Genomic DNA, 13,239 nt, shown 5'->3' on the forward strand with positions numbered 1-13,239 from the left:
AAAGAAATCAAATGCGCGTGCTAATAATCGATACGATATTAACGTATTTACGTAAGCTTAAATATGTATAATACGTTGTGTATATAATATTGTACAATTTACTGAAAGTGAATAGAAATGATAAAACACGCGTTTTCAATGGAATATCTATGTTATATGATTATATCTTTTATAATAGCTTTCTTCATTGCGAAAATTGTGTAAATTTAATATTGCTGAAATGTTGAAATAAATACGAAATATTAGAGCTCGCGTATGGCAAATAGAATTTATCAAAAAATTTTATCATTTATTATTTATTAAAATTTTTGTTATTTGAAAGTCGTCTTTCAAAAAAATACAATTTTCTGAATATCTCTCTAAATATTACAATAAAAATAAATTATTAATGCATTAATAATAAAAAATATAATATAAATAATATAAAAACTTGTACGATAAAACATTCTATAAATTATATTAAAAAATAAGACCGTTAATAATTTTTTTGGTACATCCAGACTCATTTTTCATTTAATATTGCATCATATGTATATTAATCTTATAGAGTATAACTTGTGATATTTCGCAAAGAAATCCCATCAATAACAAAACGTGATAGAATTTCTACGTGATATTAAGAAATGTCGATACGCATTTGACGCCCCATCGAAAACGCACGTTTTGCCGTATATATTATTAGACATGCTGTGCGAACAAGAACTCCAAGTGACTTTAGAAAGTAGGTTACTACACTTAAGCTCGGCCTGCGAATTATTCATCCTTCGAGACGGGCGATGTTGTTATCCGTACAAGAATAATTTTCGTAATTTATTCCGTAATAATTAAACTTTAACATAAATATTTACAAGAAGAACCGAGCGTAAGTTTGTTCAAGATACAAAAGACAAGTAGAATAACTGTGTACAACTGCATGCGTAGATTTTTATTACGGATCCACTTCCGCTTTGAAAAGTAAAATTTTTAGATAAGAGCGAAGAGTATTTGAAAAGATGAAGAGACTCAACAAAAAGCTTTTTAGAACAAAGGCACCTAGTTTTGAAAATAGGAAACAAGCGACAGCACTCTGCGGAAAGTATAGTTCGTGAAAGCGTAATCGTAATCCAGAAGAGTGGTGTGTCTGTCGATCGGAGATTTGGGCGCCGTTCTTTCCCGGAAAATTTGTATTCGATCACAAATTGCGATTAATCTTTCAATGTCGTCTGCATCGAACTTACAATTAGATCTCTCACTTATTTATTATTATCGCTTTATATACATATTAAGTTTTTATAACATAATTGCGTATCCCTAATTTTAAAAAAATGAGATATTAAGGCATATGTAAACTGTATATATTGCGTCTTATAATACAAATATTGCTGCATAATTGATTTAATAATTATGGAAATAAATATGCAAGTATTTAGAAATATTCCTATATATCGAATATGAATTTTAAACCATTTTTTCTAATTCCTGTAAAGTTGCAATTTCATTGTCAGACTTATGTCCCTATATTATGAAATTCTTGATACATATGTATATTGATATATAAGTGTTCAAAAAAATTTTTTTATTTTTGTGATATTTAAAATACTATATATATATATATATATATATATATATATATATATATATATATAATCACTTTAAGTTTTTATGTATGTATTATACATATGTAAAAGAGTTATATTTTCACAATATCATCAAACATTGATTTAGAATAAAATTGAGTATAAAATATAAATTAATTTAATTTTTATTGCGTATACATTATACGATAATTGGGAAAAAGTTATTATAGATATGTATTATTAATTGACTTTCATTTTCAATCCGTGCAGTCTATGTTACAAAAACAATATTTTTTTATACTAATTGCTGTCAGACAAATTCTCAATATCAATAATTCATAACACTAAATTTCTATTTTCTCATGCAATAATGACATATCGATTCAAGCAAAAATTCTGGCATTAAAAGATTAATCACATCGGAAAACGTTTCTCTTCGTAATACATCGATTACGTAGATTTTCGATACAAATTTCAAGGCGATTTATTTTCGAAATCTATGAAATCTTTCTACTTTAATAAAAAGAAATAAAACTGATTGAACGGAGAAAATCAGTAAAATAAATCGCTCACAAAGAAATAATCGGATATTAAGCAATCAAGCGATTGAAACCAATCGAAAAGTCGTTTGGGAAAAGTCGTTTGGAAAAGTTTCTATCTTTGTAAGTTGTACGGTTCAATTGGTTGTTGATCAACTTGGTTCCTCGTTTGATTGCATTGCAAATAGCAGGCGTAGTCGAGTATTTTCGCAACTTGATTTGCAGAGAATTAAATTATAGGAGAGAGTAATGAAGCGTACTTGGTTTGAGTCGGCTTTATTCCGTGGGCCTCGAGATCTTTCTCGAGCTGTCGTATCCTAATCTTGGCCATGTCAAGCTCATGTTTAACTTTCCACAAGTGAGTGTCGCAGATCGGGTCCTTGCATCTGTGATGCCTTAAGATATCCTGTGCCTCGTATACTGCGCCACGGAAAGTCAAGGATTTTCCCACGCTCTTTAAATAAAATATGCCGTTTGTTCACAATAACCTCTTAGAACTTTCCTTTTACTTTTCAAAATATATAAATTTTCTCGATATTACCAAGAAACAAAAAAACGTGACAAAATAAAAATATATAAAAGATTTGGTAACATTTGTAATAAAGAATACATTACACATATGCAATTTTATCTTTCTATTGTTAATTATAAATGCAGCCCGCATTAATATTTTTTTATTTAGTAATAACAAATCTTTATGATTCAGATGTTTTCGTTAAAAAGTATACGACTAATTATTATTAAAAACATGATTAATTCAGATAATCGATTACTCTCTAAAAATATTGTTCAACTTTAAGATTTAAATATCCTTTAAAATTGCTTCAACGTTGCTACGTGGTTTTAATAATACAGCAAAGAATGATCTAGTTTCAGAGATGGCATAGAAAATTACGACATTCTTGTAATATTAAAATGCGCAATGCTTACTAGACTGAAAATAGCGCATGTGCCACCATCGTCGCTTTTTGCCAGATGCTGTCTGATATATTTGAAGTACACATGTTCCAAAAGCAGGAAAACTGCCGCCAAAAGAATACCCATCATCAACAAGAGAAATGCGCTCAAGAATTGCTCTAATGCCAGAGGATCGCTACTTTTTTGTACTTCTCTTCCAGGCTTACACGTCCCAGTCATCCAGTATCTTCTCAATCGCTCTAGATCTCCTAAAATTGGTGAGATGACGTTGGAACGCAATTATAAATTCGTCAAGAAAAATTTATAAAGCGATTTAGAAAATGTAGAGAAAAAAATTCTGGTAAGTAAAAGTATTGTTTAAGTTTAAAAAAAAACTTGGAGAGAATAAAAGTACCATTGTCTCTATAATCCAACAGCCGTTTGTTGAACATTTGTAGATACTTTGAGTTCCTAGAGAATGCGAGACCGTATCCCGTCATCGCGTACCATGACCCGACCGTCAGCAATCGACAATCCTCGTCCTGGGCTACTAAATAGTCCAGGACTGTGCCATCATAAATGAACGCGTCCATATCGCTGTAGAAATTATAATAGGATCTTTTTGCCTCATTATATTTCCGTAAAGATATTTTAAATCGGCTTTGCGTCGAAACCAACATCGCAGAAAGTTTTTCGTTCCATATACACACACAAACACACATATAAGATTAAATTAAATTAAATTAATTCTCCACTTAAAAATAATCTCTATTTTAATTGTATCAATTAATTTTAAGTGAATTTCTTTATGTTAAACTATTAGACGAACTGGATTTACGTAAGATTAGATAAATTAAATAAAAATTTTATTTCAGTGTTTTAATTATTAAATTCTTCCAATCCATAAAATTTATATTTCACATCGAAAATTCTGCATTTGTAAAATAGAAATTATAAGTTCAAAAATTTATTTCTCTTATATAAGTTAAAAAATTTATTTGTTTTTATAATTTATATTTAAATAAATTGCATAATAATTACACAGATCTACAAGGGGCAGTTATAAAAACTGGTGTAAGCAAATCTTATATTTTTAGATGTGAAAAATGTATTCTTCAAATTACTCTATTACGTCAGATTTTCGAGTACTGAATAGTTACAACTTCAAAAAAATCATAATTTTGGTTATTTTGACAATAATTCATAAATTGTTAAATTTATGCGATACTGAAATTAGTGTAAATTTTTGGAATGTGAAAATAAATAAGAAATCAATTCATTTGTAATTTTCAAGAGGTCAAATTTTATAAGTATGTGTTATTTTTATATAAAATTACAAAATCTTTTTAATGTAATGTTGAGCTCTATTGTATCATAAAATCGATTTGCTTCACAATAAGTTATGCATTTTATTATCATATTTAATAAGAATATTAATAATATTCCGGGAGGCGGTTTTCAAAAAGTCATGTACATTAAGTCTTTTGTGCTCTTTCTTTTTTTGTGATTATGATAATATATAAATTAAATATGGATAATTTTAATTTATATTCCCTTCTGATTCTTAAAAATACGGAAACAGTATAATCGTTTGATGAATATAAAAATACTTGAAATCTCAAAAAATAAATTCAAGAATATGCTCGATCACTTACCCACTGATGACTGCTTCGATACCATCTGTCACACTGCTTTTGTTGAAGGCTCTCATGTAAGAATGCATCTCTTTAAAATATTTTGCCAGTGTGCTGTCCGTGTGACTCCATGGTATGGTGCCGAATTTAAACATGGGTTTGTGAGAAAATGGCTTAGCGAGCCTGTGATCATCCACGCCGGTGAATTCATGGAATTCTTCCCGCGTAATCATGAAGGCAGCCAGATTGGCAGTGTAAATGGCGAGGAAAACCACGGCGAATAACGCCCACACATTTGTCATAAATCTATGTAGATAATATCAAGTTTTTGTAACAAATATTGCAAATGTTTTTTATCTAAATCAATGAGAGAAGAAATTTTAAAATATTGTTGTAAATGATATTTTACAATCGTTATAAAAATTGAAAAAGTACGTTATTTATTCAACAAAGTAACTGATTATTAAATTTTAGCGCGTATATATTTGTGCTTTCGTGATTAGACAGAAATTCTCTCTAATTACGTATTTGTATACAATTATCTTCAATGATAACAATATTTAAGAGAATTTGCCACTTTTTTCTAAAACATAATTAATAATATTTTAATAAGCTACTATCTTTAGCCTTCTATTTGTGATATTCTTGGTTGCAGATGACTTAAAAAATTGCATTATTTATTATAAATCAAACTTAGTTTTAATTAAAAGGTTTAAATTAATTTAAATTAAAATTGGAACTACGTCGTCGTAACTTATATAAAGTGAATTTGGAGTGTAACTCGTAAAGCAGTTGGAATAATTTACATTTTAGAACAGTTATCGCAAACGAATGTTTGTCCGAGAACATTTTCCCTACATTTATGCACAACGACCGATCTGGAATGGGTAAATGAAGAGATGGAAGACTAATTTCTCGAGTTCTATCTCGGGTCAATAATTAAAATTCGTTGGGAAAACGTCGGGAGCAGGATCCTTTTCACTGACCTGGCTGTAAATCCTCTGGGAGAGTCGATATGGACGGCAGCTTGAAATAATACGGCCCAGACCAGCCAGTACGTACGACAGAAAGAAAACCGATGGTTTGTCGATGGATTCTTCTGCAGAAACACATCGATGTGTCGCATTAAAATGAGAATTATTCTACGTATAAAAATAGTAGCACAAGCAGACCTTTCAGCTGCTTATGTACATATATACGAGTATTTTGAAAGAACTTCGATATATTGTGTTATTATTTTTTTTTTCCGATCAAAATTTAATTTTATAGCTATATAATCACACATACAAATATTTTGATGAACAATATTATTAATATACATAAAAAAACCAACAACTTTTACAAAATAACAATTGAACAAAATGCGTGCAACAAATAATGAGGTATAATGTTGAAGAAAAAATAGTGAATAGGAAATAGGAAGAGTTCACATAAAAACGATAATCTCTTGCAAAAGTAAAAACAGTGCTTAAGTAAAGTTTATATAAAATTGTACAAATGGAAACGATTCCGGGAAAATAATTTATTTTTAATTAATAGACACTGAGAAAGCATGCATTGAAATTAAATAATTTATCAAATTGCTTTAATCACGTGATATTATATATTTGTGCATTAAAGGTAAAGGTGCAAATATATACATATGAGTATGTAAAAACATATATAGTTGATTAAAAAGCAAAATAAAAGATACCAGTTTTTGCGCAGCGCCTGAAGGGTTTACCTTCATGTCGAAACCGGAAGGAGATGCCCATTCGAAAAGCAATATCATTACAGTAGCGGCATGTATGGCAACAATGCCCACCAGCATCCACGAAGCCGTATCAAACGGTTCTGAAAATCGCATTTAGATATTAAAGTAATCTTTTTTTATTGCAACATTAATATTTAAATTACGTTATATTTTTAATATAATAATATTAATATTTTGTAATAATATTAGTGCAAATATTGAATTCTACACAATTTACAATATATTCATTCAATGTCATTTATCTGTAAGAAAGGTAATAACATGTACTTTTTTTTAAGATATTATTGATTTATAAACATGTTATATATTTTTTATAAAAATCTCTATATAATTCTTACCTAGAAACGCAGTGGGAGATATAATGCCTGTCCTTTTAGCTACAACTATGGCGATACCAGTTTCCATATAAGGTACAGTGAAATCGACCACTGCTTCCCTTTCCGAGTTGATCATTAATGAGGTCATCACCATGTCTGTCTTCCGGTTGACCAGATCAGCTATAAGTCCATTCCACTTTCCATTCTGCGTAAAATTGTTAATAAATTCTATTTATTAGATGTATCAATTACGATAAAAAGATCGACTTTTATTTGTGAAATTTTATCGGATTTTAAAAGTTATTCTATTAATATAATATTTTCGCAGTTTTATAAATATTCACGCATATTTTATAAATGTTTAACGGCTGTAAAATAAAATAAAGTTGGAAATAATTTCACATTCTTTCTTGCAAAACAAATATTTATTCTCATTATTTTGATGTTAATTATATATTAAATGTTTTAATAAATAAATTAAATATTTAATACACATCATTATTGAGAAAGAAATTTAAACAATGATAATTTTATAACGTAATTTAAATGCATGATGAAAGGAAAATTATGCTTTTAGGCCATTTAAAGTGTTACTAAAATGCAGATATATGCTGTATCATCGAAAATAATTTTCCTGCAGCGGAAATTAAATGTGTCAAAAGCGCAGTCATGTATACATTTCATAATCACAGTCATCAATAACTAGTTCAACATTCGTGTCTGATAAATTAGTGTCATCAGATAACTTGACTTTTATTTTTTGTAATTAATTCTATAAGTTTGTAAGGAACACATAATTTTTATATACATGTATATACATTTTTATATACACGACAAATTTATTAAGTCTAAGAACTTGAAATAATTGGTCATGTGTAAACTGCATTATTTTTTGGCAATACAGTGGCCTAAAATACATGTAACAAAGTAGAAATATTAAGCGTTTGAGGATAAGAGATAAGCTCGCCAGTAGATGCGGTAAATGCTTCAGGAGAGTTTTCTCGTTGCATTACAAGACACATTTATCTTCCGTACGACGTAAGTAAGCATTGCTTTTCATGAATTTTGTCTAGACTCACCTCTAAAGTGCCCCACTTGCCATCCTCCACTCTTACAAGCTCGTAAGTGAAGCCGATTTCTTCGGAAAACTTCTGCAGCAGATCGATGCAAAATCCGCTACAGCATTGATAAAAGCTCTCATTCTTCTGTGCTGACTGAATATCCATTCTGCAACAAAACGAACGCTTGTAAAATGCAGAAATTTTATCCAATACGGGATATACATTTGCTGATACAAATTTTTCGGAAGAAAATATAATAAATAAAAAATTCTTTTAACAGGTTTCCTTAAAAAGTTTTTAGTATTTTTAGTATTATGTACAGCTCGCATATAATTTTATGCGCAATGTCATAGAAAAAGAAAATATGTAATATTCTAATAATTATATTTAAAAAGTCAGAAAAAATATGGAAATTTATATAAGATCAATATTATATATTATAAACAAATTTTAAAAAGTTTTATATATATATATGTACACATACATATATAAAAAATTTTGATAATTAAAATAGCTATTCATAAAAATATGTATTAAATGTTTTTAAAAATATTAATTTAAACCTGTAAAAATAAAAAATAAAAATCTTGTAAAAAATAAAAATAAAAAATAAACGTTTATTTTAAATATAATTTTAATGAACACTTTTTGAATGGAAGTAGTAAAACATTGTATATACATCTACACACACATATATATTATACATAAATGCTAGTTAATATATGTATATACTATTCAGTTAATATAACACTATCATCTACAATAATTAATGTATGTAATGTTTCTGAGAAAATATATTAAAACTATCACGACATTTTAAAGCAACGTTTTACTGCTTTCATACAAAATTTCTATTTTCATTACATAATAGAAGTCTGTTCAAATAAGTACATTTTCTGTGCAAACATTGATATATTCAGCAAAGCTGGAGTCCTCGCATTTAAAAAGAAACAAAAAGAAATATTCCTGAAGTTAGGCCAACGCACTAATGAGACATTTCCAGAGAAATTTCCATTTCAACATCCTGATTTTCCATCCCAAGAATTTTTGCATTTAATCGTTCTGCTATGCGATCCTAGTATACTCTTTATCCTGGTATAAGCAAGGCACAATTAAATTCACCACAGCCGTGCCATTCGGACCAGATGTCGTCATAGCAAGAACTGACAGCCATTGTTGGCCGTTCTTTAGAGAAAATCGTCCCTCGGAATAAAGTCCTTTCATGCATCTGACGTGTTCAGCTAACAAGATTGAGCTCTCAAAGTAACATTAAATTCTTTTGTGTGCAAAGTCTAAGTCATGATTAATGTTGATACAGAAAGAGCGCAATATTATTAAGGTAAACAAAGTACAAGGGAAGTATAAAAATAGCAAAAGACACGTACTAAAAGTAAATAAATTTCAATAGCTTTCGTAATGCAGTGGAGTTTTGTACTTATTTAGAATAAATCAAATATTTGGTATAAATTTTTGTAATACTTTAATACATTTTTGTAAATACTTATTTTTACAAGAATAAATTTTTTTTTTAGTTTTAAAGTGTAAAAGAGAAAAAAAATAATTTTACTAAACAATAATAAATTATATGTATATACATACGGTGATTGTAAAAGATGATTCTTTGTTGAAAATTAAGGAAAGTCTTTTAGATGTACTTCTTTATATCGCTTTCTAAAGAGTTACATGTCTTTAAACGTAAAAATTAGGTTTTTATTTTTTTTTCTCAAATTTTAGATAAGTTAAAAAAATAAAATTTAGTAGGCATTTTCCATTAGTAAAAAGGATATGTATTAAAGATATTTTTTTTAATTCTCCCGTATGAGATGAAACTAGTAACCCTTGTTTAATTTTTTATTAGAACTTTTTAACGAGCTGATATACGATTATTTAAAAACATGCATTAGAAAGCTTGATATCTAAGAAACTTTTTTATTTTTTAAAATTTTCGTTCGTATACAATTAATAGTTTTCAAGTAAAAAAAATAAAATACAACTTATCATGCACAACATGGTACTAAATTGGTTATACTAAGGCTTATACTAAGGTTATACTAAGGTTATACTAAGAATTAAAAAAAATACTAATAAGTATCCTTTTTATACTAGTGGAAAATGTCCATCAAATTTCATTTTTTTAACTTGTCCAAAACTTGAGAAAAAAAATTAAAACTCAATTTTCATGTTCCTCTTTGAAAAAGTGTAACTTCTCAAAGGATATAGGAATATATATTTATATGAAAAACCCGCTTTAATTTTCGACAAAGAATCATTTCCTAAAATTGTTAGAACTTATTTAGAATCATCCTGTACATAAAATTTATTATTGTTTAGTAAAATTATATATACATAAGAAAATATTATAAAAAATAATATTGAAGTTATTAAAAATGGGAAAGAATTTGTTTCTTAAGTAATAAAATACATGTACATACATATAACATCATATAGTTTGAGAAAAGACAGAAAGAAAAAGAGGGAAATTTTACAATTTTTATACAATAAATACATATCTCTCTTATTAGTAACAATTGTATCTTTATTACGATATGTTATTACGATAAAACATAATGTTAATAGTAACCAAGTAATAGCCAGAAGAAAATTTTGTATTATAATTTTGTTTTTCATGAATTAAGTAATCACAATAAACATTTTTGTAAACTATTCTCATTAAAGCTTCGAAGGTGAACTGTTCACATTGTAAAAGAAACTTTACAAATCATCTGCAAAAGATATGTATTAAATTTTTATAAGGAATTGCTTTTTTTCTAGTGTTTAATACATAAGTAAAAATTTTAATCTCACATAAAGAATGCATAACATCGGAATTAAATATACTAGTAACATATAAATGCATTGTCTGTGTATGTCATATGTCAAATTAATGGTGTATTGATCGTATCTTCCAATATTAAATCGTACGAATTGGCGGTGGCAAGTAATAATTGTTTCGAATGTTATTTCAACGTATTTTATTTGCGGCTGAATCAATATAATCAATTCCATCGAAGCATTACTTTAAATTGCCAATTAACAGTTTACTGACATTATTTGAAAGATGCCAAAATCAATATTTATAATGATAGTCGGTGTATGTGTGTAAAAAGACAAAAACCATTGTTCTTCTCATTTTAATAGCAATTGTAGCTGTTATTCGAGTTTAGGTTTAGGTTTATTTAAACGTATCAAAGATTTGCTCAAAACTATATCAACATAACTGATTGAATTTGATGCCATTTGTTTCAAAATTTTTTTAAAATATGGAAAAAAATTTACACATTTATAGACACATATAGATTATACTAATTCTCGTAAATGTTCTTCATAATTTCAATAAGAATAACTGTTTTATTTTTCTTATATTTTCAATATGCAAAATAAAAATATAATAATAATTTACATCAATCAACAATAACGCTTTTTCGAAACATGAAAAAACATCCTGACAAAAAGAGAAATAAAAACTGAATATGCCTGATAAAAAAGATATAAATATCTGTATTCGGCAGATTTTTCCATTGTTTACAGTGTCGGAACGGAATTTTTGCCGATGCGCTGACACGTACAGAAATATCAGATTTTCAATCCTAGCAGACAAAATTTCATATTTTACATTATCACGTGATTTCTTTCATATTATTTTAGATTTAGAAAAATTACATATAAGAATATATAAGTGTACATGTATATGTACGTACATGTATATATAGTGATTTATATAAAATGACCAATGTAAATATTTGTAAAAGTTGAAGATACAAAAATTCTTTGTACTAAAAATATTTAATATCGAAGAGGACATCGTAACTGCTCGTTGCAAATTTATAAATTTTCTTAAAGATAACTATATATTTTTTTTTTTTTTGCATCAATTGATTCCTCTTTGTTCTATGCGTATTGAGGTAAGATAATAAAAGAATAAATATTTTGCGAGATATTTCATAGTTTATGTAAAATTATGTAGAGTTAAAGTATAAAATATTCCTATTAAATTTTTGGCTCCATACCCTTATAACTTTTTACGCCGAGAACATTGCAAAAAATCAATTTGTATAAAAAAATTAGAATGGTTTCATTTAATAAAACTAAGTTGACCTTAAAATCTCTCTCTCTCTCTCTGTCTCTCTCTCTTTAATGCCTTCACATATCAAAAATTGTTTTTATTATACAACATCCTCTTCTATATTAAATATTTTTTGCATAAAGAATTTTGTAACTTTAATTTTTGCAAATATTTATATCAGTCACTTTATATGAATCATCTGTATATTGATAAACGTAATACTTTTTTATATAATTTAACTTTTTTATTAAAAAAATATTTTTAAAGAATAATTTTAATAAGATTTTAATTGATATAAAATAATTGTATTAATTAAAATTTTATTCATCTACGAAAAATTTGGATATAATGAAAATGACATATGTCTGACTATAAATGTACTTTAGCTACTGAACATACCCATCAACTTACAATAAGGTATCCTTTTTTGTCTCGAATGGCAATATTTATCAAGGAGAAGAAAACATAAAAAACGAAACATTGCGTGCGCAGTAAAGCAGATAGAAGTCAAATATATTTCGTGATGGGAGAAAAGAGTAAGAGAGCAGAAAAGACGAGGTCCCAATGGAAGCATATGCCGGAATTGCGGGTCGGTGATAAAAATCGAATACGTATTCGTAGGTCAGCTTGGCAACAATGCCCAGAAAAGTATCGTGGCGGAGACACAGTTATAAAGAGCACGCAGTGACGTTTATTGCCGTTCTTTCTTTTTCTCTCGCAGTAGCACGTATAAAAGACGCTCACAATTTCGAAGGAGAGCGTGCTGCTGTTGAGAAAAATGTAACGTCACATTAAAAGCGAGAAATTCGCGCCAATAATGCTTTCAACTCTTCACTTGCAGTAACGCGTCGGGAGCGAGAACTTTTTAATAGTATTCTTTATAGTTTTTGACATTTTTAACATTTTGCGATACTGCCTAATGTAATATACATCATGCTTTGTATATCAATTTGTTTTATATATATACATAATAAACCTGCGTAAATTGATTTCACGCTACGTTAATCATTGTTTAAAAAGATAATGATGTATTGCCTTTTGCTATATTTTTAATGTTTCTAATTAAAGAGAGTTTACCTAGCTGGATTAAATCATATTTCTTTGTTTTCCAAAAACGGATATACATGTATTTTCCGAACGTTTTATTCGAGAGCTTCATATAAGCTCTTCAATATAAAAAAATAGGCAAACTTATAATAAATTAATTTTGTTTTTCAATAAATTATTATAATTTAGTTACTTTTCAACGCAGTTAATTAAGTTTTATATCTATGATTTCTAGTTAATAGTATGCAAATAATAGCTCGTTCACATAAGAGGATTCAAAATTATGCATGATGGAACGATGGCAGTTCCGAGTTATGAATTATTTCTGACGTCCTACAATCAAAATCGATAAAGCTGCTCGCACAAATTTTG

The 13,239-nt window shown here is 27.9% G+C and overlaps 1 protein-coding gene across 13 annotated transcripts in view; it reads right to left on the minus strand.

The window, feature by feature from the left end:
- The window catches only part of Nmdar2 (glutamate ionotropic receptor NMDA type subunit 2), a 203,625-nt gene that overhangs the window by 11,965 nt on the left and 178,421 nt on the right, over nucleotides 1-13,239 (minus strand). For 8 of the 13 annotated variants that reach the window (XM_072900952.1, XM_072900930.1, XM_072900936.1 and 5 more), the window contains 8 exons: nucleotides 7,776-7,923; nucleotides 6,718-6,901; nucleotides 6,320-6,459; nucleotides 5,613-5,725; nucleotides 4,648-4,932; nucleotides 3,408-3,589; nucleotides 3,026-3,261; nucleotides 2,356-2,549 (listed from right to left, as the gene is read on the minus strand). In XM_072900952.1, the coding sequence (XP_072757053.1) occupies nucleotides 2,356-2,549; nucleotides 3,026-3,261; nucleotides 3,408-3,589; nucleotides 4,648-4,932; nucleotides 5,613-5,725; nucleotides 6,320-6,459; nucleotides 6,718-6,901; nucleotides 7,776-7,923 (1,482 nt within the window). The remainder of the gene's footprint in view (nucleotides 1-2,355; nucleotides 2,550-3,025; nucleotides 3,262-3,407; nucleotides 3,590-4,647; nucleotides 4,933-5,612; nucleotides 5,726-6,319; nucleotides 6,460-6,717; nucleotides 6,902-7,775; nucleotides 7,924-13,239) is intronic. The other 5 variants (XM_072900943.1, XM_072900991.1, XM_072901016.1 and 2 more) reach the window with 1 other exon arrangement.

Source organism: Anoplolepis gracilipes, chromosome 1, assembly GCF_047496725.1.
Source record: "Anoplolepis gracilipes chromosome 1, ASM4749672v1, whole genome shotgun sequence".
Lineage (NCBI taxonomy): Eukaryota > Metazoa > Arthropoda > Insecta > Hymenoptera > Formicidae > Anoplolepis > Anoplolepis gracilipes.